This window comes from Mauremys reevesii, linkage group 4, assembly GCF_016161935.1.
Source record: "Mauremys reevesii isolate NIE-2019 linkage group 4, ASM1616193v1, whole genome shotgun sequence".
Taxonomy (NCBI): Eukaryota; Metazoa; Chordata; order Testudines; family Geoemydidae; genus Mauremys; species Mauremys reevesii.
Window position 1 is genome coordinate 40,759,947 of NC_052626.1, and position 27,615 is coordinate 40,787,561.

The 27,615-nt window shown below is 43.6% G+C and overlaps 1 protein-coding gene across 1 annotated transcript; it reads right to left on the reverse strand.

The window, feature by feature from the left end:
* Positions 1 to 4,908: 4,908 nt before the first annotated feature.
* CIPC (CLOCK interacting pacemaker) lies at positions 4,909 to 27,498 on the reverse strand. Its single transcript, XM_039538948.1, is given in 4 exon segments — positions 4,909 to 8,898; positions 8,901 to 8,970; positions 14,233 to 14,395; positions 27,309 to 27,498. Coding segments are annotated over 4 exon segments (1,131 nt in total). The 5' UTR covers positions 27,413 to 27,498; the 3' UTR covers positions 4,909 to 8,104.
* Between the last annotated feature and the right edge of the window lie 117 nt (positions 27,499 to 27,615).

Sequence of the window (27,615 nt, forward strand, 5' to 3'; positions counted from 1 at the left end):
CAGTTCCAGTACCTGCTATGGCTTTACCAGTGCAATCAATCCTGACTACAGCCCTCTTGTATTCTGGTTGTTTTCCACAGTCAGCTCTGCCAGTGACTTCCCTCAGATTATTTATCTATAGCACCAGTAAGAGAGGCACTTTTTACAACTTTGTGGCTGAGCTGAGGAAAGAGGTGGCAGGAAAAAGCTGACAGCTTCATCCGTACTATGTGAGGCTGCCAGATAGGGCCTGTACTTTTTGTCCTCCTTCAGTGGACATGGAGAACAATTGATCACTATCCTCTTTATAACATTATTATGTTCCCCTCGGTCTTCTTTTCTCAAGACTAAACATGCCCAGTTTTTTTAAACCTTTCTTCATAGGTCAGATCTTCTAAACCTTTTATCATTTTTGTTACACACTTCAGGACTCTCTTCAATTTATCCACGTTTTATCTTGTGTGTCACCCAGAATTGGACACAGTACTTTAAATCAAACTAACTTGATACATATATATATAAACAATGAGATTACAAGTTTTGTTGATAAAGTTAATAGTGCTGATGTAACACACAGACTTCTGTAAGCCATTTGTCTTGGTACTGCATGATGGTTTGATTAAGAAAAGAGAATGATATCAAATCAACATGGCACACAAAATGGATTAAAACTGGTTAACTGATCTGTCTCAATATTTTATTGTAAATGAGAATCATCACTAAGTGTGTGTTTTTAATTGGTCTTGCAGGCTCTTTCCCCTATCCTATTTAACACTTTTATCAATGACCTGGAAGAAAACAAAATAATTACTGATAAAGTTTACAGATGACAAAGATTAGGGAAATGATATATAATCCCATCACTTGGTAAACTGGGGGCAAACAATATGTGTTTCAGTATCACAGAATGCAAAAAGTCATACATCTAGGAACAGAGAATGCAGGCCATGCTTATAAGATGCGGGGTGGGGGGGTTAGGGAGAGTGGAGAGGGGACTCTATTCTGGGAAGCTATGACTCCGAAGGAGTTGAAGGCCCTAGTGGATAATCCACTGAACATGAGCTCCCCGTGTGATGCTGTGGCCAAAAGGACTAATGCAATCATTGGATGTATAAACCAAGAAATTATCAAGGAGAGACGGGTTATATTACCTTTGTATTTGGCAGTAACCACTTCTGGAACACTGTGTCCAGTCTTGGTACTCACAATTCAAGAAGGATGTTGATAAATTGCAGAGGGTTCAGGGAAGACCCATGATATCGATAGGAAAACATTAAGTAATTTAACTCCTTGAGTCTGTTTACCTTATTAAAGATAAGGTTAAAGGGTGACTTGTTCACAGTCTGTAAGTACCTACATAGGGAACAGAAATTTGACAGAGGGCTCTTCAATCCAGCAGACAAAGGTGTAACAAGAGCCAGTGCCTGAAAATTGAAACTAGACACATTCAGACTTAAAATCAGGCACACATTTTTAACAGTGAAGGCAATTAACCATTGGAACAACTGGTGGATTCTCCATCTCTGGCAATTTTAAAATCACTACTGGATGCTTTTCTAAAAGATACGGTTTAGCTCAAACAAGAATTAATTCTGAGTCCTATAGCCTGTGTTATGCAGGTCAGACTAGATCACAATGGTCCCTTCTGGGTTTGTAATCTATGAATTTGATTAAAAAAACAAAACAACAAAAAACCAACCCTGTTTTTTGTCATCTAGACCAGGGGTCTGCAACCTTTCAGAAGTGATGTGCCGAGTCTTCATTTATTCACTCTAATTTAAGGTTTCGCGTGCCAGTAATACACTTAAATGTTTTTAGAAGGTCTCTTTCTATAAGTCTATAATATATAACTAAACTATTGTTGTATGTGAAGTAAATATGGTTTTTAAAATGTTTAAGAAGCTTCATTTAAAATTAAATTAAAATGCAGAGTCCCCCCGAACCGGTGACCAGGACCCAGGCAGTGTGAGTGCCACTGAAAATCAGCTCGTGTTCCGCCTTTGGCACCCGTGCCATAGGTTGCCTACCCCTGATCTAGACATATCCCAAAGAACCACATACCAGCTATGGATAGCCAGAGTGCAGCCACTCCCTTTCTCCACTTCTGCAGCAGGGGTGATGAGGAAGATAGCATAGCAGCCAGCTACTCTGCCTCTATGGATGTGAGCAACTCCTGCATGCTGGGATAATCCCTAACAGGACAGTGACTGGTTTCTGTTTCCGTTCTGGCACTTGGGCAGCGCAAAGGATGGGAAACTGGGAGCAGAATTTGCCCTACATCACTGATCTGGCAGCTTGACTTTCCTGAAGTCAGGGCTGAAAACACTGGATGCAATTGTATAGATTGTATGATTCAAGAACATCCTTCTTGGGGAGAGACTGAAATTCTTGGCTCCTGAAAAAAGTATTGCTTCCTCTTTGAGAGGAGATAACCCACATTAGCAGTTTGCAATTTCAACTTTTGCACATTTGGCTGACAAGATTAGCAATCAGTGTAGGTGTCTACCCCTACACAGACAGCATGCTTCTTGCAGTTTTCACATAATTATGCAAGTTCGAGATAGAAATGATTTGTTTGATTATCTAGCCCATCTCTATGCCAGTGCAGGATTTTTCACAACATATTTTGAATGTTTTGAGAAATCTAATTTTACCTCTTCTTTTCCAAACCGTTTGCCCCTTTAGTGGAGATATAATAGGCATAGATTAACATTAAAGATCCTGTGGTACTTTTTGTAGGGACGTGCTAATACATGCCACTTGTTGGTACCCATTGCTCCAGAACCAGCTTCATGTCACTGTGGTGCTGTTCGTTACTCCTGGAGGAATTCTGCACCAAGAAATTAAAAATTCTACACATAATATTTTAAAATTCTGCAGATTGTCGAAATAACACAATATAATCATGTCAGTTTCAATTATTTTGGTAATTTATTTCAAAATACCTGTCAGCAAGTATGTCTGTATCAATACAGACAAAAAAAAATTCCTGAATCTTTTTTGGACAAAAATTTCTCCTGCTGATAGCAGCTCATCTCAATTGATTAGACTCTTCCTGTTGGTATGCATACTTCCACCTTTTCATGTTCTCTATATGTATAAATATCTCCTGACTGTGTGTTCCATTCTATGCATCCGAAGAAGTGAGCTGTAGCTCACGAAAGCTCATGCTGAAATAAATTTGTTAGTCTCTAAGGTGCCACAAGTACTCCTGTTCTTTTTTTGGACAATTAGATTTCTTACCAGGTATATTAATACAGAACTTTGAGTAATAATTCATTTAAACTACAATACAGAACTGTATTTCCTGCACCCCTCAGAAGCAGTGCAAAGGCTTGGCGGAGTCAAGGGTAATGGAGGAGCTGAGGGAGAGGGCAGTAATTGCTGGGAAGGAGCCTAGGAGTGAACTTAGAGGAAGAAAAGTAGGGAAAGGGGGAGGAGGATTGGTAGGAAGTTGGGGCGCCTCCCCCATGAAGACTCTAGCTGACCCCGAGCCTCTCCCATTTCAGTCAGACACATCTGTCACAATCCCCATGTGTCCCTTCTCCCTGCCCTCCCCAGCCACCTCTTCCCCCCATCCCCATGTATCCCTGCACCCTCTGCCCTGATGTGGCTCTACGCACCCATTCCCATTCAGCCCCTGACTCAATGCTGTTACCTCACTAGCTCCTGTGCCCACCCCCGTCTGTCGTCCCCCCCCACTAGCCTTTTTGAACCCCAGCCTGTATCACCCCCCAGCAGCCCAGTGTTCCCTGCTCTGTCCATCCCCCCATGTCTCTTCACATGGCCCTGCGGGCAGGGTGCTGTGAGGAAGACAGCCTCTGACCCTTCCTCTCCAGGGCTGGCTGAGCCAGCTGCCCTCTCTTCTAGTTCCAAAGCAGCCCCTGGTGGGCGATAGGTGTAACTGCAGCACTTTTCTGGCAGACTGTATTTTCTGCAGGGGGGAAAAAACATCTGCAGGAGGCATGAATTCTGTGTGTGTGCAGTGGCACAGAATTCCCCCAGGAGTGTGTCTGTGTAGAGTATTTTGTGGTAAAGAACTCCATAGTTTAATAGTATATTATTATAGCAACCCACAATTTTTCAGGCACATACTTTATTTCATTAATCTTTCACAGTCTGTCTCTAGAAAGTTTTACAGAAAAAAAAATCACATTTTGTAATCAAGTTCTCATACTACGGTATTCAGATTTTGCAATGCACTTGAAGGTACAGAAAATATTTACAATCAACCAGAGTTATCAAAGTTTTAAAAAAACTTCATTAAAGCAATTAAAAATTCAAGATGTATAAAGCAACAAAGAGTTCTGCATCTGACAAATGGGTATTCACCCATGAAAGCTTATGCTCCAATACATCTGTTAGTCTATAAGGTGCCACAGGACTCTTGCTTTTTACAGATCCAGACTAACACGGCTACCCCTCTGATACTTGAAGATGTATAAAGTTATTAAAACTTTTACATGAAAGCAGAAGTCTGCTTGACCCATCAACCTTCCCCTTTCCTTGTCACTTCAGCCAGTTGGTGGCAGCAGCAACAGCTGAAGCTACAGAAACTGTTTAAATGATCTTTCAGAGCTCAGGACCTCTGGTTTAAGTCTAGGTTGTTAAAGCAAATTCTAGTTCAGTGTTTCCCAAACTTGTTCCGCCGCTTGTGTAGGGAAAGCCCCTGGTGGGCTGGGCTGGTTTGTTTACCTGCCGCGTCCACAGGTCTGGCCAATCGCGGCTCCCACTGGCTACGGTTCAGGCCGGTTTGTTTACCTGCCACGTCCACAGGTCCGGCCGATCACGGTTCCCACTGGCCACAGTTCGCAGACGCGGCAGGTAAACAAACTGGCCCGGCCCACTTGGGGCTTTCCCTACACAAGCGGTGGAACAAGATTGGGAAACACTGTTCTAGTTGATCCATAGATCAAAAAACCTCCAAAACCTGCAGGGCCTATACTTACAGAATTGTTTCATTGAAGAGGCTGATGTTTTTAGACAATCTTGCTAGGCTGTTTCTGGATTCAGTCTAGAACTGGCTTCAGCTTCAGACCAAGTCTACTAAAAACCAATGAATTCTCTCACCATAATTCCATGCCCTTTTATTTTACTAAACTTACAACTAGGGTAGGAAAGCTTTTGCTATATAAAGCTTCAGTAAAGCTTCCAGCAATAAAAGCAGCTAAGAGACGTATGAGTAATCTGGGGTTTGACAGCTTTTTGTATATCTATAATCAGTGCCCTCCAGCATACTTCTTTAATGACCTTAACTGCTAATTTATCTGGTGACATGGGTCCTAGGTGACCCCAGATTTATTCAATAGCTTTGAAGATTTTTCTAATTCAGAACTGACTGAATAAGAAGTTGGGATTCTGACAAGCAGTATGATTTCTAAGCAGTTGCTGAACTTCTATTCACAGTTTTACTATGTTCACATGTATTTTATACAAAACTACACTAGTTAGAAAGATCCACCAGCTCTGAGTATACCACTTTTAGCCCACCCCTCGTGAGAGAGCCTGTGATGTTGTGTGAGCTACAGCAGATTTAGACTGTCCAGGGTTTTCCTACATCAGGAAGTACACTATATCCTGTTAGGGTAATTTTCTGCCCTCTCTGCTCCACCAGAGTGGAGCAAGTGGGAGCCTCCCTCTCTTCCCTTCAATCATCTGGGACTGAATTTCTGTCATCCCCCCCTTCGTTCCTCTTCATCTCTAAAATGTCCACAATTAATTCTAGATCCATCACTTCACATTCTAGAACAGTCATTCCTAAATTCAGACCCTATTTATTAAGATTCTCCACAGCCTCAGATGGGAGAAGCAGAGCTTCCAAGGAAAGAGAAGGGACCTTTGAGGATAGGACTAGGTGGCTCACATGTCTATTCCCCTCTCTGCAATCCCATACACAAACACCTGTATCACTCAGATCAATGGAACAACCTTTACTCCCTTTCAATAAGGGGGTTGGAAGCTCCACTGCAGTAACTTTGTTATGATTCTCTAGTGGGCTCAGGTGTCTCAGTGTTTGGCTCAGAATGTGTGATGCCCTCCTGGCATATACAGCCTCTTGTTTGAATTTGGTGTCACTATGCCATGTGTTAACCGTAGCAAGCTAACTTCAGATATGAGGCAACACAGGAAACCCACATAAGATTTTGGCCAAATTCCTATCCACTGCCCCCTTCCCCCTGCTTTCTTTGGTGGTGCTCTACCCCACAGCTGGGATGGTGCTCAATCAGCTACTATTCAGTTGGGTTTTGAGGGAAATCTCTATCTCCAGAGGTCAGTCCAAGTCTGACTTTCATGTTCCATCCCTCCTTGAGGCACGTATGCAACTCCTTTTCAGTGAGCTAAGTAAGGTGCTGAAAAGGGAAGACTCTTCTCCTACCTCCAAAGTTTCCTAAGGCATTTGTTACAGTAATGCTGCAGGTGAATTCTTTAGGACCTCCTGCAATGTTCATTTGAGACCATCAGAAGGATGAAAGGGTCACATCACTGAATTGAAAGACAAAAGGCCAACTCAAACTTTCTAACTGGAACGCTTTTAGGTTTCTTTTTGAGAAACTGAAATACATACAGGAATGTAAGAATGTCCAGGCAATACTTGATCACATGAAATGCAAGTTTTGTTTGAAAAACACTGTCAAACCAAAGGGATCAGACTCTGATCATATAATTTAGCATGGGAGAGACTGTTCACTTCATTCTTAGATGACCATATTTAAAATCTCCTTATACAGAGGAGTATTTGAAAGACATGGCTCAAGTTGAAGGGAATAAAAAGGAGAGTGACAAGTCAAATTCGAACAACATGAATGTGTCTGTAGAACAGCTTTTGAAACAAGATTGTCGGGTACAGCTGACACTAAGGTCTAATGCCTCTACCAGCATCAGTGCGTAAGTGCATGCTTCAAGACAATCAAGTTGCGAATGATAATACTCATACTGAAGAGAACATTAAAAAGTGTTCAAGGTCATATTCTTGGGAAGATATCCCCAAGGTGACCAGAGTCTTTTCTAGTGATACAATCAGATGTTTCTCATAAAAAGAAAAACAAGGCTTGCTTCACTCTAGGACCTGTACAACCATTTTTTTTCCTTCTTTAAACTCAGCAAGCTGATTTCACAGCCAGAAAAGAGTCTCTCCTAAACTGGATAAAGCCGAAAGGATGCATAGCTGGTCTTGCTAGCTGCCTTGCGAGGAACGTATTTTGGGGAAGTTCTATAGCCTATGATATACAGGAAGTCATACTAGTTGATCACAATGGTCCCTTCTAGCCTTGGAATCTACAAATCTTCATTGTAATGCATTTAAAAAATATCACTTCATTACTTAAAAAAAAAAGCTGTCAGTGTTTAACTCATTGCATACTTGGGAAATCCAAAGCCACCTTGCTTAGAACAGTTGTTAGCCATTAATGGGCAGTACAAATAAACCTGCTTTGGAATAGACACTTCCAGTGCAGGTCTAGTGCTTTCAAATTTTCACCCAGCTCTCAACTTTAAAGAAATTAAAATAGGCAGACTGACAGGGCCTGCCTAGAACTATCACATCCCTCACTTCCCCACCCCCACTTTGCTCAAGCAATTCAACATATGGAGTGCAGCTTTAATGCAAGCAGATCTCCATTTGTTCAATATAGTGATTATCCAAAAGCAAGGCCACCTTGTGTCTTTGGAATATTAACACAAAGCCAGAGATACCATGTTACCCATCAAGTTTCCTCTTTCCCTATCAATTCATAAGCGGCTACCCTAGACCAGGTCTTTTGTCCCATTCTGTGAATTGCCTGTCTGGAGATAGCGGGGTGAAAAAAGGTGCTTGCCAGGAAAGAGCCATTTGCAATGTTCTCCATCATAAGAATGAGAACACATCACATCATAGCACTTTCACACCTTCATGGCCCAAAGAAGAGCACAGTTACTCAATTCCAAGTCACATGAAGCAGTACTAATTCCTGCCTATGCCTCCCATTGTGCCAGTCTCACAACTGGCATTTGGGACAATTTATTAATGGCATGCTGCTTTGCGAATGAGTTTTAAAAGTAGTCTCAAACTTAAAAAATGCTCTTGTAAAAGCTTGAGACAGAGGAAGAGAGGCACTCTAATCACTTGACCAGCTATATATCTTTTGCGCTACATGTTGGGATATGTAGGAGAAGCCTCAAGGCTGCTGTCAGCTTTATCTGATCCTGTTAGGGATGCCTCTAGCTCTGCCCAGGCCTGAGGAGCATTGCTCTTTATTGCCTGCATGAACAATTGTGTTTGCTGCTTCAGTCGGTCCAGTTCAATCTGGGTTACCCGGTTCTGATGAATCAGCTCCTTGGTTTTCAAGGTGATCTCCAGCAATCCAGATCTGTGCAGCACAACAAAGGTATTCTGAAAGCGCTTGCGCTTGCGTTGCTGCTGCAACAATAGCTCAGGAGTAGTATAAAGTTCTTCTGCTGCCAAAAGTGGGCTGCAGGTTGCTAATTGCATCATATGATGTACTGGATTCTCCATCTCAGGAGATTTGCAGTCTGATATCTGGAGGAGTCTAGTAGGGGAAAAGGGAATCAAACCTGGGGCCTTCTGTTTGGCAGTAGAAACATACTGAAAGCCATCAATAGTTGACATTAAGCCATCTGCCATCAAAGTTGGAGAACTCTGCTGAGTAGAGTCCTGACCAGGCTTAGAGTCAGGTGATACTTGGGGGCAAGCACTAGAGGGCAATAAACTAGTCTTATTGGACATAGCAGTATCTGTGCAAAGCCATTTCTGTCCACTGGTTCTCCCTCTTTCCTCCAGATCCCAGACACGATCTCTTTTGCTGGGATGTGGTGCTGTCTTTGCGTAGGCGTTCAGGATGGGCAGGTAATTAGTAGAGTCACTTCTCTTTTCACCAAGAAGGTGAGGGTTAATGGGAGGGGAGATGGCTGGATGAAGAAACACTGTGGCTGAGCTGGAATCACTTCAAAAGATGGCTGAACAGTCCAAGACTGAAGCTGCGATGAACTGCTTCCCTGAGAAGTATGGGTGGAAAAAGTGGAATTATCACAACTAACCGTGTAAGAAAAAATGTTAGAAAAGTTTTATCAGAACAAGTGAGCCTAGTGCCAATGTCTATAGACACTGTTGCTAAATGCTGCCAGTTATAATGCAATCGGAGTAGGTTTTACTTCCTATAAATTCATTCTTCCCTTCTTGTGACATTTGAGGACACTGCTAGAGACAAAGCTGTAATTCAGAATCTATTTACTGCTGAACAGCAAATACATTTAGAAGCCATTCAGTTTTAGCATTCCTATTTATGCTAACACAAGCTGGGAGCAACCCTGGACTTGAGGATATAATACGAGAATAATAACTACAAGTGTCCAGACAACTTTGAAAGAAAGCCACAACACTTGTAGTTATGATTTTAAAAAACCATTCAGATGAATGCTGCACAAACATTCTATCTAGAAGTTGAAATTATGTATTAGTTGAGACATAGGAACTCTAATCCTATCTCCTATTCTTACAGCAAGTGCGTGAAACAGTCTCAGTTATTTCTAACACAATAGGTGGTCACTAACAAGTGCTGTAGTTTTAAAATTTACTGAAACCACATATTATACAAAAACCTAGCACCTGAAGTGTACCTAATGCCTACTAGCCCAAGGAGAAACACCTGTTTTACACACAAAGTTGCACCCTTTCAACACCACACCTTTGGTTAAACTGGTGCAAATTTGTGTGTTGACAAGCTTAAAGTCTATTACTGTGGGAGAAAAACACCTGTGCCGCCTCTCCCTTCCCTTCCCTTCCTGGCAATTTAAAAAAAATTAAATATTTGTAACATTATCAACCATCTTGATTTAAAAAAAAAATCACTTACCACATTGATACTAATTGGCTCAAAATTGTGCCCTCAGCTAAACCTATCCTAAGACATCCACCCTACCTCCCACTTATTTGTCTTATCTACCTTTAATGGTGGGTCTTTTAGATGCCAATGCAGCAAAGCATTTAAACATGAGCTAGAGTCCATCTGTATTTAACAAAGCACTTTACCACACAATTAAGTGCTTTGATGAACAGCAAATGGCAGAGGAACGATGATCCTGTGGTTAGGATACTAGCCTAGGACTCAAGAAGCTCTGGTTCAATTCCCTGCTATTCCACAAGCGACCAATATTACTTTGGGCAAACCACTTAGAGGCAGAGAAACTGTTTCTCATCTGTAAAATAGGAATATTACCTTCCTACTTCACATTGGGAGGTGCTCAGAGATTATGGTAATAGGGGGTCCATAAATACCTTAGATATACAGAATACAGATGGGCTGTAGAATTTGAAGCCTTGGGCTACATCTATAGCAAGTGGTAAGGGTATAATTCCCCTGCTCATGTACTTATACTTACGCTACCTCTCATCAACCTAGCACAAGAATAAATAGCAATGGAGCTGCAGTAGCAGCAGAGGCATGGCTGAGTCATGCCAAGCACATACCCAACAATTTCAGCCAAGTTTGTGCTCAGCCTTGCTGCCATTACCAGTGCTACAGTGGCTACACTACTATTTATACTTTAGCATGAGTATGTGTACACAGGGGAAATCATTCTCCTGGCTGGTAGCATAGGCATAGCTTTAAAGGGCAAGCGCTTTGGTGCAAGGCCTGTCATTTACTATATGTTTGTACAAAACCTAGCATAAAGTGGCCCCAATTTGGTTGATGCTTCTATATGCTATCTTGCTCTTCTTTACTTTCCTGGATTCCTTTCTCATAATACATATTTTCCTACATTGTCCATTTCCTCCCTCCACCTTCCATCACTCATTTTTCCCCTTGACACTGTGTTCTCTGGTCTTTCGTCTCCTATCAAAACCTCACTTTGTATCACTCTCCCTTTTCCTAAGTTATTCTATTCATCTCAGCCGATTCACATTTGGAAAGCTCACTTTACAGCTTTTTTTAAAAATGAAAGCTTAAATTTTGCAGCAGTCAACAGCACTTGTCCAGAAAGGCTTTGTGTATGCATGGGTGAGTGACTTTTACAAGACTTGTAAAAACTTCACAGATAAATTGCACTGAGTTTAACAGAATTATAATAGCCTACATTTTCACTTTAAAATCAGCACAGCTGATCTGCACAGCTAGTATGTGTTTTGATGTAGAAGGATGGTGCTGTTCTAGTAGTTCTCCTAAGCTGCTTGCCTGGTCTGAAACAGAGGAGAAAAAGACAAAATGCTGATGGTCTAACCTGTGATTTTTTTTTTTTTAATCTGTCGCACCAAGAATTGTGTGGGACAATGAATCAATACACCCCCTTATTTTTGGCAATGATCAATGTATTCAAAGGAAAACACAGTTGACTGACCCAACATATTCCAATTTGCTTAGTTATCATGAGCAGGGCCGGTGCAAGGATGTTTCCTGCCCTAAGCAAAACTTCCACCTTGAGCCCTCCCCCCCTCCGCCCTGAGGCGCCCCCCTTGCGGCAGCTCCCCACCCCCCCCAGCTCCGCGCACGAGCACCCTGAGCACGCCATGGCTGCTTCACTTGTCCCGCCTCCCAGGCTTGCGGCGCCTAAGCTGATTGGCGCCGCACACCTGGGAGGCGGGAGAAGTGAAGCAGCCACGGCGTGCTCGGGGAGGCGGCGGGGCAGGGGTGAGCTGGGGCAGGGAGTTCCCCTGCATACCGCCCCCCACCCCCACTTGCTACAGGCGGCCCTCCCCGTGCTCTCCTGCACCAGCTCCCTCCGCCTAAATGCCGGTGGCAACTAGGGAGGCTGAAGATCCAGCCGCTACGGTCGCTGCCAAAGAAAATGGCGCCCCCCAAATCCTAGTGCCCTAAGCGACCGCCTAGGTCACCTAAATGGTTGCACCAGCCCTGATCATGAGGCAGAAATGCATTTCATGATCATTAACCTATAATCATTGCTTTTGTTTGCTGAAGTAAAGTATTCCATTTTACTTTATATAAAATAAAGAGGGAGTCATGTTAAAGAGGTTCGGACATGAAGATCTATGACTGAAGGGACTGTCTTCCTTGTTTATTCTTAATTTCTCTCCCTCACTCTACTACATTACAAAATTTCATAACTTAGGTTTATTATAAAAACCGGTAAAGTTTTGCTTGCACCATGCCCTGAGAAGTTTGTTAGCATACCAAGAGAGCCAGTATTTCATTTTCCACCTCTCACCCTGAAGGCACCAGTAGGAGAAGCTAGCCTAACCCCTACCAGATCAGAGCTTTGTGCATCTGCTTAAACAGTTTGTCCACATTTCCAAGAATTGGGGGGGGGGGGGGAGAAGAAGAATTTTGTCAAGCTAAAGTGAGCATGTCGTGGAGATCAAAGAACTGACTTCCCTATAAATGCCTACTCCAGAAGTAACCACATTTGCTTGCAACCATGCCAGCCTGGGCTGTGAGTTTGTCAGATCTCACAAGAAAGTCAGGAGAGTCTAAACTTGGATTGTGGTTTCTGCTTTGGAGGCTTCCCATTCATTTTTCCCCACTGCATTTTCAGGAATTTTTCACTCAGATGGAAGGCTGAAGAAATTTTGGTCCTGCTCTGATGAGAGAGTTAGAAACATGGTTTCTCCCACACCTTATTTTAAATTGTACATGTTTCAAAAGTGGCTTACAATGTGCTCATAGACTGACAGAACGATGTGGCAGAGAAACTAATCAATTAATGAGTTCATTCAGTTGTTACAACTTAAGCCCTGAAATTTACTTTTTATTTAACAATTGTTTAACATTTGATGCTGAATCATCTTAATTTAGACACAAAAATATAGATTTATTAGAACAGAAAAAGCTTTGACAAAAACCAATATAAGCAGAGATGGTTTCATATTTTATTCATTTTGAATTACATTTTAACATTTGCTTATACTATTGGAATCCAAAATCCTTCTTAAATACTTGAGACCTAGCAAGTGAAACTGACTATTCTAGTTTCACTGTCTGAGCTGAGTAAAATACTCCTGGGGGAATTCTGTGCCCCTGCACACACACACAGAATTCACATCCCCTGCAGATTCCTTCCCCCCCAGAAATACATACTGCCAGGAAGGCACTGCAGGTACACTTTTCAGCCACCAGGGGCCAGTGTGGTGCCAGAAGAGAGGGCAGCTGGCTCAGCCAGCCATGGAGAAGGAGGGGGAGAGGTGGTCTCTCTTACAGTGCCCTGCCCGCAGGGCCACATATGGCGGGGATGGACAGAACAGGGCACACGGGGTGCTGGGGAGGTCACACGGACTGGGGTTCAGAAAGACTAGTGGGGGGAAGACTGGGGCAGGGGCACAGGAGCTAGTTGGGGGACAGCATTGAGCAAGGGGCTGAATGGGAGTGGTGGTGCAGGGCCATATGGGGACGTGGGAGTACAGGGACACATGGTGACAGTGGCAGATGTGCCTGACTGAATGGGAGAGGCTAGGGGTGAACCAGCATCTCCAAGGGGGAAGCTCCCCAACTCCCTCACAATCCCTTCCCCCCTCCAAAAAAACCCATTCCATACTTCTCCCACCCACTCCCAACAACCCTCCACGTGCACTCCCAGGCTCCTTCCCAGCAATTACTTCTGTTTCCCTCAGCTCCACCATTAGGAGTAACTACCACAAGCCTTTGCACTCCTTCTGAGGGGTGCGGGAAATACAATTCTGTATTGTAGGTTAAATTAATTATTACTCAAAGTTCTGTATTAATATGCCTAGTAAGGAATCTATTTGTCAAAAAAACATTTCCTGAATCTGTTGTCTGTAGTGTTACAGACATACTTGCCAACAGGTATTTTGAAATATATTACCAAAATAATTGAAACTGGCGTTTTTTTATATTGTGTTATTTTGACAAATAAAATATGCAGTTTGCAGAATTTTAAAATATTTTGCAAAGCATTTTAAATTTTTTGGCATAGAATTCCCCTAGGAGTAGTAAAGTAGCAAAGCATCAATGCAGAAAGTACGCTAGATTTCTAAAATTCTTTCATTTAAATAATCTGAGGTGCTAATAGTATTTTTTCTGAATGTCTTTTATCTTTCCAGGAGCCCTTTAAAATAAAGAGATTTAACAAAGGTGTATGAGGCTTAAGAAACTTATGTTTGATCTATCTTTGTGATGTTAGCCTGCCTCTGGCCAGGGACAGACTCACTCTAATAGATCTACTGATACTATGATTCTGAGTGTAGCAACAAGTTAGATGAACGTCACCCTTTAAAAGAGGTATTTGCGAAGTGCCCTTCTGAAAGGAAAATATATTTTTCAATATATTATTATTATTCCCCTCACACACCTGTTTGACCAGTACATTTTTCATTATGACCACAGGAGAAAGTTCTGGGAAGGAATTGCTTGTGGCCAGTGGGTACTGCCAGGGCCCATCCTCTGTGTTCAAACACAATGCATTCAGCATAATCTCTGAATTGGTCAGCTCCACAGAACTCTGACACTTCCATCTGGTAGATACAAAGTCCAGTTATTAGTTGTTTTATATGCAGCAAGCTTTCTAAGCTCCCACCCATTTCCTGATTCCACACTGTTCAATCAGATTGTGCACAATGCTGCTAATTTGATTTTGGACTCCAACTAACATGGGCTTCATTCATTGTCTGATGGCTGCTCAGTGGCCTCTGACTTTAGTTAGTAATTTTCAGTGATGGATTTTTTTTATGTGGACCTTTCCTCACAACTGGCACCTGGTTGTAGTCTCAGAGAGGCCAAGGATTGAATAGGCATGAAGACAAAGTACAATCTATTAAAGCATACTAAAGTACGGCAGTTTCACAAATATAATTCTTTTTTCTAATGAAACGGAGAGATTATTGCATAGTTTTGGTGTGTATTAAAACTCTATTTGTGCCATTTTAGTCAACCTTACAAAAATTACTTTCTAGTGTAACAGGTTGTTTGACATTCTGATCACATGTAACTCAATAGGTCATGCAATGACCAAATAGGAGCCACTTTTCCTAGATTGTAGCTAAAATGAAAAATATGCCCATTAGAAGCAGAGACTCAAGCAAACCTTGATACCATGCAGATTGACAAAATGAGCTTTAGAAGAGTATTAAATCTTGGCTTTGAAGATTTTAGTACACTTCTTCCCCAATATAACGCAACCCGATATAACACGAATTCGAATATAACGCGGTAAAGCAGTACTCCGGGGGGGGCAGGGCTGCACGCTCCGGCGGATCAAAGCAAGTTTGATATAACGCGGTTTCACCTATAACGCGGTAAGATTTTTTGGCTCCAGAGGACAGCGTTATATCAGGGTAGAGATGTAGTCACAGGATTTTCAAATTTGCCCTATACACTAGTTCTCCCACCCTTCCACATACAAGTTGTCTGGAACTGTAAAAAGATACTTTTGTTAAGCAAACTGTGAAGTTTAAAGGAGACAACAGGAGGAAAATTAATTATCTTTTTCTAAACCTGAGAATCCAGATTCTTTGTCAGATTTAGCTGCTGCCATGCTGAACTGATGCGTCAATCTCTTCATGTCCATCACATTGCCCAGTTTGGTTAATAGCCTTCTGGGGCTCTCTCTAGATGGGTACTTTCTCTCCATGCTTTTACAGTGCTGGAGACAGAGTTGTCAATACTTTTTCCATTGGGGGTGGGAGAATGGGGAGGAAGAAATCTGGAACAAAAAAAAATTAAAAAAAACCCAACCCAAGTCCCTCTGAAGCTGAGGAAGCTAATTCCACTAATGCAGAATAAGCTTTGCAATAAGAGAAGCTTATCTTTCTCTGACAAGCCCTTGAAATTATACTAACAGAGCTGCTTATCTAACATGCAGCTCTAGATTTGCCACTTTTATAAAAAATTCAGGTTAGTACATGGACTGTCAATAATAGCAGAGCTTATTCCCTGTAAACCTCCCTCTCTAAACTTTATAACCTAGAGTGCTAAAAATGCACACTCAATATTGCATCAAACACATATTATTATTATAGGCTGTGCTAATAAAGATGCCTATAGGTAAGTTTGCCTGACAATTTACATTAGACAACATAGTTTTCAGTTGCTTAGCTTTACCAAACTGCTTGGGTTGAAATTTTCCATGCTGGGTGTCTGTCTCAGGTTAAGTAGTTTTATTTTATTTATTATTTTTTTTAAACAGAGTTACAGCTAAGTTCTTCAGCCATTTCTCAGAATGAGGTTAGGAAATATGATTTGTTTTGTTGTAAAAAAATTCTTACAACTATTTCACTGAGAATCTCTAGCTCCTCCATGCTTTGGAGCACAAACTTGACATCTGGCAGGGGAGTTGCCCTGGTGTCAAGAATGTGCCTTTTATCATCCTTGTGAAAGTCCACCTAAGTTTGGCCAAGTTGTGAGCCTCTGAAAATCTCAGTTCATGCATGTTCAGTAGAGACTTGCTGGAATTCACAGCTAAGTTCTCCAAAGATTTCATCTACAGCAGGGGTCTCAAACTCAATTTACCTTAGGGCCAGTGCCAGTCCTCAAATCCTCCCAATGGGCCAACAGTGTCACTGAAGATGGTGTTCAGAAAAGAAAACATTTATATTGTATTTTTTATTTCAAATTTCTTAGAAATAATAAAACTGTCATACAACTTTATATAATTCTTTGCCTGCCAGAGAGTTTTTAGTGTTTGCCAGACACCTGGCAATGCTTCGGTTCTGTCAGTTTGTTGATGTTTGGCCTCAGTGACTGAGCAGTTGAAACCTTCAGGATTGCAGCAAGGTGTGCATCGGATAGTTGTGTTCGGTATTTTGACTTGTTTATATTCATTGTGGGAAGAAAAGTGATGCTGCCTCCATGGCTGACTCTGCCTGGTGACTAGTGATGGTATCTCTGTCCCTCTATCCCAGCCAATGGGAGCTGCGGGGGGTAGCACCTGCAGCAGATAGAGCTGGGGTGGCTGCCTGTGTCTCTCCTCTGCAGGTCGCAGTGGGGAGGTTCTCGGGCCACTGATGGCCCGTGGGCCAGGACCTTGAGACCCCTGATCTACATTGAGCGTGCCTCTGGGGCTAGCAGGACTTTTCCTGCAGTTGTTCCTCCCAGCAGCTAAGGACTGCTGAGGCAGCAAGCACAAGAACTATGGGACTCAATAAAATTCTACATGACTACAATTTTGTTTTTTCAGTGATGTTACAAGAATGCTAAAGTTGCAGTCTCACACCCTTGCAAGTCCACTCTAATCACACACTATTTTTCCCCCAAAACCCCATTCCCAACCGTTGACAAGAAGGTGTGAGTATCAACAGAGGGAAAATTACTTTTTGTAGTGACCCAGCCACTCCCAGTCTTTATTCAGGCCTAATTTGATGATGTCAAGTTTGCAAATTAATTCCAGTTCTGCAGTTTCTCGTTGAAGTCTGTTTTTGAAGGTTTTTTTAACTGAAGAATGGCCACTTTTAAGTTTGTTATTGAGTGTCCAGGGAGACTGAAGTGCTCACTTACTGGTTTTTGAATGTTACAATTCTTGATGTCTGATTTGTGTCCATTTATTCTTTTGCACAGAGACTGTCCGGTTTGGCCAATGTACATGGCAGAGGGGCATTGCTGGCACATGATAGCATATATCACACTGGTAGATGTGCAGGTGAACGAGTCCCTGATGGTGTGGCTGATGTGGTTAGGTCCTATGATGCTGTCCCTTGAATAGATATGCAGACAGAGCTGGCAATGGGGTTTGTTGCAGGGATTGGTTCCTGGGTTAGTGTTTCTGTTGTGTGGTGTGCAGTTGCTGGTGAGTATTTGCTGCAAGTTGGGGGGCTGTCTGTAAGCCAGGACTGGCCTGTCTCCCAAGGTCTGTGAGAGTGAAGGATTGTCCTCCAGGATAGGTTGCAGATCCTTGATGATGCGCTGGAGAGGTTTTAGTTGGGGGCTGTAGGTGATGGCTAGTGGTGTTCTGTTACTTTCTTTGTTGGTGACTTCTGGGTACCCTTCTGGCTCTGTCTGATACTCATGCCTTCTTGTCAATGGTTGGGAATGGGCCACATCCACCCTGATTGAATTGGCCTCGTTAGCACTGACCCCCTACTTGGTAAGGCAACTCCCATCTTTTCATGTGCTGTATATTTATACCTGCCTACTGTATTTTTCACTCCATGCATCTGATGAAGTGAGTTATAGCCCACGAGAGCTTATGCCCAAATAAATTTGTTGGGGTACGTCTACACTACGAAATTAGGTTTGATTTTATAGAAGTCGATTGCATATGTCCAAACTATGCGCATTAAGTCAGCGGAGTGTGTCCTCACTACCATGGCTAGCATCGAATTACGGAGCAGTGCACTGTGGGTAGCTATCCCACAGTTCCCACAGTCTCCGCCACCTATTGGAATTCTGGGTTAAGCTCCCAATGCCTGATGGGACAAACACATTGTTGCAGGTGGCTTTGGGTACATGTTAGCAATGTCAGACAATCGTTCGTGCCTTTTTTCCATGCAGATGCCATACCACAGCAAGCGTGCAGCCCGCTCAGCTCACCGACACTGCCGCTCATGTCCTGGGTGCTGCTGTCAGCAGATGGTGCAATAGGACTGCTAACCGTCGTCATACACCGCTTCCGCTGCAACTCTGCTCTGGTGGTCTTGTCTCAATAGTGAATTTCTCCGTGTTGTCTGTCACGTGCTCCCGGGTACATGTGTTCTTTCTCGGGAAACGTGCGTGGTGCTAACCGTCGTCCTCCACCGCTTTCGCTGAAACTCTGCTCTCCTGCTCACGCCATACCATGGCAAGCATGGAGCCCGCTCAGCTCACCATCACCGCTGCTGCTGTGAGCACTGTAAACGCCTCGTGCATTATCCTGCAGTATGTGCAGAAACTGCAAAAGCAGGGTGAGGAGGCGACGACAGCACAATCATGATAGTGATGAGGACATGGACAAAGACTTCTCTCAAAGCATGGACCCTGGCAATTTGAACATCATGGTGGTAATGGGGCAGGTTCCTGCTGTGGAACGCCGATTCTGGGCCCGGGAAACAAGCACAGACTGGTAGGACCGCATAGTGTTGCGGGTCTGGGATGATTCCCAGTGGCTGCGAAACTTTCACATGCGTAAGGACACTTTTATGGAACTTTATGACTTCTTTCCCCTGCCCTGAAGTGCAAGAATACCAAGATGAAAGCAGCCCTCACAGTTGAGAAGCGAGTGGCGATAGCCATCTGGAAGCTTGCAACGCCAGACAGCTACCAGTCAGTCAGAAATCAATTTGGAGTGGGCAAATCTACTGTGTGGGCTGCTGTGATCCAAGTGGCCAATGCAATCACTGAGCTGCTGCATCAAGGGTAGTGACTCTGGGAAATGTGCAGGTCATAATGAATGGCTTTGCTGCAATGGGGTTCCCTAACTGTGGTGGGGTGATAGACGGAACGCATATCCCTATCTTGGGACCAGACCACCTTGGCAGCCAGTATGTAAACCGCAAGGGGTACTTTTCAATGGTGCTGCAAGCACTAGTGGATCACAAGGGACGTTTCACCAACATCAATGTGGGATGGCCGGGAAAGGTGCATGACGCTCGCACCTTCAGAAACTCTGGTCTGTTTGAACAGCTGCAGGAAGGAACTTACTTCCCAGACCAGAAAATTGCCGTTGGGGATGTTGAAATGCCTATAGTTATCCTTGGGGACCCAGCCTACCTCTTAATGCCATGGCTCATGAAGTCATATACAGGCACCATGGACAACTATAGGTTGAGCAAGTTCAGAATGGTGGTAGAATATGCATTTGGACATTTAAAAGCTCGATCGTGCAGTTTACTGATTAGGTTAGACCTCAGCAAAACCAGTATTCCCATCGTTATTACTGTGGAGCACACAGCAAGCAGTATCTGTGAGAGTAAGGGGGAAGACGTTTATGGTGGGGTGGGAGGTTGAGGCAAATCGCCCGGCTACTGATTACGCACTGCCCGACACTAGAGTGGTTAGAAGAGCACAGCAGGGCGCCCTGCACATCAGAGAAGCTTTGAAAACCAGTTTCATGACTGGCCAGGCTATGGTGTGACAGTTCTCTTTGTTTCTCCTTCATGAAAACCCACCCCCTTGGTTGACTCTACTTCCCTGTAAGCCAACCGTCCTCCCCACTTCGATCACCGCTTGCAGAGGCAATAAAGTAATTGTTTCAAAATTATGCATTCTTTAATAATTCATCACACAAATAGGGGGAAAACTTGCAAGGTAGCCCAGGACGGGTGGGTGAGGAGGGAAGCACCAGGTGCGGTGCTGGATGAGGGAAGGACAAGGCCACGCTACCAGTCCAAAACTTATTGAATGCCAGCCTTCTGTTGCTTGGGCAATCCTCTGGGGTGGAGTGGCTGGGAGCCCATAGTCTCCCCCCCTACCCTCGCGTTGTTGGGCATCTGGGTGAGGAGGATATGAAACTTGGAGAGGAGGGCAGGTGGTTATACAGGAGCTGCAGCGGCAGTCTGTGCTCCTGCTGCCTTTCCCGCAGCTCCACCAGATGCCTGAGCATGTCAGTTTGCTCCCCCATTAGCCTCAGCATTGCATCCTGTCTCCTCTCATTGTGCTCCTCCCTCCTCTCATCGTGTTCATTTAACACTTTCCTGGACTCTGCCATTGTTTACCTCCATGCATTCTGCTGAGCTCTTTTAGTGCAGGAGGACTGCTTGAGCTCTGAGAACATGTCATCGTGAGCGCATTTTTTTCGCCTTCTAACCTGCACTAACCTCTGGGACGGAGATGATGAGGGCGCGTAGAAACATTTGCAGCTGCGGGAGGAAAAAAAGGGAGAATAGTATTTTAAAAGATACATTTTAGAGAACAAAGGGAAGACTTTCACACTGAATCAAGCAATTCATATTACATAGGACATGTGCTTTTGGTACAAGATCGCATTTTGCCTCTGTGACGAAGTGGGACTGTTCTTAATGTTTCCTCTGACTACTGTGTGGGTGCCTCAGTTTCTGGCCGAAACACTGTCTCCTGGCAACTAATGGCCCGGGCCCTTCCCCCCTGCAAGGGGATGCTAAAGGTGTGGGAGAACAAAAAGGTCAGGTGACCTCCTGGCCTGGGAAAGGAACTCAGCAGAGAAGAAGGGGCTGGAGGGGGTTTCAGTTTGAAGCTGGCTGGGGATGGGAAGTAAGAGCAGATGGGGTTGTCTGGCTCGCTGGGCCCCAGAATGGACCCGGCTGAGTGGTCCTGTTCTCTGTACCTACAAGCTCTGTTTTAGACTGTGTTCCTGTCATCTAATAAACCTCTGTTTTACTGGCTGGTTAAGAGTCACGTCTGACTGTGAAGTGGGGGTACAGGACCCCCTGGCTTCCCCAGGACCCCGCCTGGGTGAACTCACTGTGGAAAGCGCACGGAGGGGCATATGCTGAATGCTCCAAGGTCAGACCTAGGAAGATGAAGCCGTGTCAGCTTCTTGCCCTAAAGACAGTCTGCTCCAAGGGAGGAGGCTCCCCAAAGTCCTGACTGGCTTTGTGGGGAGCAGTTCCAGAGCACTGCCCGGGGACTCTGTAACAGCCTCTTATATTGAGTGCCTGCTGGTTTGGTGTGAGACATCACAGACGCTCTGCTGGGCAACAGAATTTGGCTTGCAGGCAGCCATGGTAAGGCAAAGGGTTTCAGCTTCTTCAACCTCATAACATGTGGGAATGGTTTCAAACAGCAGCACCCTCCTTTCCCATACCAAGCAAAGCCCGTTGGATTGGCCATTTAAAAGGAGGGGCTGCGGTATCAGGGAAGATCCCTGTCAGCCAAACGTAAACAGCTCAGCATGAATGGGCCTCCCACCACTGCGTGGCTAACAGCGGGGATGATTTCTTTTCAGCCAAAGGCAAACAGCCCAGCAGGAACGGGCACCTCTGAATGTCCCCTTACACAAATTTCCCGTATTTCAACCAGGTGACCATGAATGATATCACTCTCCTGAGGCTAACACAGAGAGATAAAGAACGGATGTTGCTTGAATGCCACCAAAGCCTGGGCCCATTCGCTGCAATGCTTTGTTCTGCAATGATTCCAGACTACTTGCTACTGGCATGGTAAAGTGTCCTACCATGGAGGACGGAATAAGGTTGCCCTCCCCAGAAACCTTCTGCAAAGGCTTTTAGGAGAGCTTCACGGAGATGTCTGTTAATGTGTCTGGGGATGGAGTGGAAATCCTTCAGGGACTTTTCCAGTAGCTATACTGGCCGCGAATGCATCCCAAGTCTTCAGGGCAAATAAATCATTAAACACGCTTGCTTTTAAACCCTGTATTATATTTACAAAGGTACACTCACCAGAGGTGCCTTCTCTGGCTTCGCGGTCCAGGAGCTCGCCTTGGGAGGGTATTGGCTCCAGGATGAAGAACAATTCCTGGCTGCCAGGGAGAAGGGATTCTCCGCTTGCCTGCTGTGCACTATCCTCAACCTCATCCACAAAATCCTCATCCCTGTTGCATGAGACTCCCCCCTTGCAGGTGTCCACAGACAGTGGTGGGGTAGTGGTAGGGCCCCCCCTAGAATTGCACGCAGCTCATCAAACAAGCGGCATGTATGGGGCTCTGACCCAGAGCGACCATTTGCCTCCTTTGTTTTTTGATAGGCTTGCCTGAGCAACTTAATTTTCATGCGGCACTGCTGTGTGTCCCTGTCGTAGCCTCTGTCCATCATGCCCTTGGAGATTTTGGCAAATATATTGGCATGTCGTCTTTTGGAATGGAGTTCTGCCTGCGCGGATTCTTCTCCCATACAGCAATCAGATCCAGTACTTCCTGTTTGGTCCATGCTGGAGCTCTTTTGCGATTCTGGGACTGCATGGTCACCTGTGCTGATCAGCTCACCATGCTGGCCAAACAGGAAATAAAATTCAAAAGTTCCCGGGGCTTTTCCTGTCTACCTGGCCAGTGCATCTGAGCTGAGAGTGCTGTCCAGAGTGGTCACAATGGAGCACTCTGGGATAGCTCCCAGAGGCCAATACTGTTGAATTGCATCCATACTACCCCAAATTTGACCCAGCGAGGTCGATTTTAGCGCTAAACCCTTCGCCGGGGAGGAGTACCAAAATCGATTTTAAGAGCCCTTTATGTCAACAAAACAGGCTTGGTCGTGTGGACGGGTGCAGGGTTAAATCGACCTAAAGCTGCTAAATTCAACCTACACTTGTAGTGTAGACTAGGGCCTTAGTCTCTAAAGTGTTACAAGGACTCCTTGTTGTTTTTGCTGATCCAGACTAACACAGCATCTCCCGCTGAAACCTGAACTAAAATTGTTTCATACTGGAGTTTATTTAGCATACTATATGACAGATTCATCTGGAGAAGACTCTCTGCATAAATATTCCCAACTCTGTAAAGACTCTTAAACAAGCTACTAATTCCTTACGTGGTACAAGTGAATTAGTAAATGGAAATGTAATTTCTTGTATTGAACTGTGGAAAGGCAATGCCTGGCTCTACTTGATTACTGTGAAGCTCAACAGTATGGTGACCCAGTTAAGTTATATATATTTATATCCACTGTCTTATCTGTAATTAAATCAATGGTCCTTTGTGTAAAATGGAATACTCATGTATATTTTAATTTTCTTACAAAGAATGCTGTCAGTGAGCTAATTGGAGACCTTTAGGAAGTGGAAGCATCTTCAGCATGTGCATGCATCTTCAGGGACTGAAGCGCAGATAGAAGACTAAAGATGTAGCTCCATTCCCATTTCCCCAAATAGAGAGAACTGACTAAAACCCAAAGATTATTCAAACCAAACCAAACCACTGTGTTAAGGGGAGTTAAGGTTGCTTAGGCCATGTCTATACTGTAGACTTCTGCTAGCATAGCTATGTTGGACAGGGATACAATCCCTGACCAACATAGATATGCCGGCAAAAGCCCCTATTGTAGACACAGCTATTTGTGCAAAACACAGTTTTGCCAGTGTAGCTTGTTTTGTACAGTTTTGCTGGAATAAGCTGAGTCCACACCAGAAGCATTTTACCAGTACAGTATACTGGTATATCTATACCGGTAAAGTGCTCCTGGCATAGACAAGGCTTCAGAAGTGCATTTTCTTCCCACACCCTTTCAGAACATGAAAGCTTGAAGTTTGAAATTATACTATGAAAACCATAAAAAGGTACAATTAAGATAGTACTTCCCACACCCCACACTCCCACGTCCTTCAATTTGCCCTTTTAGAGTGGGATAGGCATAACTCAAACTTCTGAAAATGAAGAGCTATTTCTTGACTTATAGAGACAAGATAAGGTAAGTGAGACTTTTGTTAGAGAAAGTTGAGGGGACTAGTGTTGGCAAGCTGATCATGTCACTGGTTAAATAGCACCACCTGAATGCCTATTATTTGACCATGGGCAAATACTGTCAAATATTTGAGCAAGAATGCCCTAATGTAGGTGGTGGCCTACTTTTTGATTGCATCATGGTCTCATTTGTTAGTAAGACATTTAACTACATGCTAATGCTACTGGGGGGAGGGGGGGAGAACTAACTGAAAATTCAACATCTTGACCAGTTGTAATCTTCTAAATAAACACTGTACATACCTATATATTTATTTGTTCACCAGGCTATCAGTGTACATGGCTGTTTATAAAGTACATAAAACAAGTTAAAAAATATGGTCTCTGCCCCCAAAGTGCCTACAATGTAAACTGACTAGACAAACATACAGAAATTAATTCAAAAGGGAATGGTGGAAGGGAGCCTCCTCCTTCAACACAAAGAGAATAGATGTACAGCCATTGAGCTGCTTGAAGAATTGAGCTGCTGCCTATCTAGCATAAGTGCATTTTAAAATGGCTCTTTTTTATAGTTGCTAAATATTTCATTTCTGTTTAATTTCACGTCTGTTCTTTAACTGCTCAGTCGTGAATAACATTCACATTTAAATGCTAACGTAATATTGTTTTAAAAGGTAATATTGTGTCTCCTTTTTTTACAATTTTATTTAATTGTTTCACATTTTTCTAACTTAAAATAACTCAATTAAGTAACTTGTTTTTTGTAATCACGCACAAGTATCTAAGGCTAAGCCTACTGGATACCATAAAAAAATTACTTTTTTTTTTTAAACCGTTCTAATATATTCATGCTTTGATAATATTTGACCATTTTTTACATTTGACAATATTTGACCAGTATTTGATTGGTCAATTGACCAATTAATTTTGGATCAGTCAAATATCCAACCCTTGGGAGGACAGGACAGAGGAATTTATTAAGCCTAATGCTTTTTCATAAATGTTTTCATTTAAAAAGACAAAAAACAAAAAACACACAGCATGTTTGGATTCAAACATTCCTTTGCAGTGTCTGCAGTACAGACAACTGATTTGTGCTAATGCACAAGAAATAAAAAGAGAACCAGACTTATTAATTTGCATAAACACACTAACATTAATTTTATAAGTTATTTACATTTTTATTACTCTTAGATGTTATTAGTTACACAGGTAGGAAATGTGTTTTTCAAAGCAATTTTTTGCTCTAGTATGGTTGCTTTAGAGAATAGTTCTGGTATGAAAAGTGAACTCTAAAATGGGAACAGAGGAATTTCTATAAGGGGTCAGACCAGTGGTCCATGAAGTCCAGTATCCAGTCTCCAAAAAAGGATAATGCAAGATGACGCAATAAACCATGTACAGGAATAAACCTACTCATAACAAGTTTATTTTGCGCTCATGACAGCTAGTAGTTGACTTATGCCTTGAAGCATAAGTATTCATATCCACTACAAATTTTCATTCTGTCTAATAACTGTGGGTGGTTTCCTTATCCACAGCAGAATTTCTAGGAAGTTTAGATATTGTAAGTTCTTGGCCTTGACATCTTGTGGCAGTGAGTTACACAGGTTAATTAGATAATAGTGCTGAGATATTATGACCATTAACACTAGGTAAAACTAAGACAGACAGACTAATGCTTAGTGAAAGAGTATATCTTTAATGATCCTTTCCCTCCCCCTCCATTTCTGCTATCTGCATGTTTAATGATATCTTCTGACCTGTTAGCATTTACAGAGCCAATGTAACTATGGAAGAGCAAGCCAGATTCTACCCCAGGCGGTGCATCATTAACAAAATCATTAGTTAAGTTCTTACTGAAGAATTTTTATTACTCATGGGGAAATACAGTTTGAGAAAGTATGTATCTGATGGATTCTCACATCACGGGTGAAATTAACATTTACAGTAAATAAAAATATGATCTGACATTTAATCTCTTATTAATTTTATCTAGAGCTATTGCTCACTAAAAATAAATATGGACCCCAACTCAGTGAATGAGAGAGATGGAATCATTGCCCCATCTCTTTCTTGATCACTTATCCCTCCCTGAGACACATAGGGGCATTTCTTTGTAATCAGTTTATATATACTGATAAGACACATTAACCATTGAACAATTTAACCGGAGACTGAGTCACATTGGAGGGTTTATCCCTTTAAGAGAAAACAGGAATATATCACCCATGGGCTCGATCACAGTATCACTGATATGGAAAAAATTTGGAAGTATGACAGGGAGAGCAATAACATTTGCTCATTCCCCCTACACCATTTTTTTTGTTTTTTGTTTTTTAAAGCACTAGGAGCTATGCAACTATGGAGTTTTAATAGGATACTAAAGCTCATAAATTTAATTCACTGCTTTTAGTCTGGCTCAGATCACTTAGCCAGTGAAAGCTGTAACCATCCAGCAGTTGCTCAGTGGCACATATGAAATAAATAGGTAGGTCCAAGTCTAGTGAGCAGGAGTCTATTTCACAACACCCCCCTCATCATCATTGGTATAAATTGAACTGATGACCTCGTGAGCAATCTAAGCACAGGGAAGGCAGCAATTTAAACACAGAAGCTAGGCAGTGGAAGCTGCCACACCAGTATGCCTTTCCTGTGTGCTCCCTCCAGGAATAAGGGGAGGAATTCAGTCTCCAGGACTGTTATCGGTAACAGACATACATATCATTAAAAAGGGAGGGCTTTCGAGTAAGATGTGGGATCATCTCAGCACAGCGCACGGAAGCGGTGTCATTATCATCAACACCATTTCTCGAGGCTCACGTGTTCCCGGCTAAGCCTGCAGGCAACAGCAGGGCCACACCACAGCCCTTGCGGGACACCCCCAAACTGAGTGCCCGCTGGACACCCCGATGTAGGATCACACAGCCCCCTCTTTACGCTCCTTGGCCCTCTTCTTCGCTACACCCTAAATGCCCCCCCCCGACTGACCCGGTTATGCCCCCATCAGGCCGCCACCTCAAGCCCCCATACGTCACCCCCCCTGAGCCCACACCTTAAGTGTGCCCCTCCCACCCCGCTCTCTCTAGTGCCCCCCTCTGCGCTCACCACCCCCCATTAGGCTCCCTCCTCACCTTCTCCCGCAGCTCCACTGCGCCTCCATGAATCCAGCTCCCCCGCCCCTCACCCACCTGGGCACAGGTGCTACTAGCGGCTCTCCCTCCAGCAGCTCTCCAGCTGCCCTCCCAAGCAGCGCATGCGTCCGATCGGCAACATAGAGTACAAACCGCCCCATCGCCTAGAGAAGCCCTGTCTTGAGGTACCTCTTCCGTTTCCAGCCTGGAGTGGGTGGGGTCTGTGCGATCCCGCCCACCACTTCCGGCTTTCCCCGCACCTAAGATGGCGGGTGGAGGGGCTTTAACTGACTTTTCTAGGCTTAACATTGAGTCACCCCTAGGATAGCTTCAGTGCGCTTGCGTAGAACGAGCTCCAGCCTCT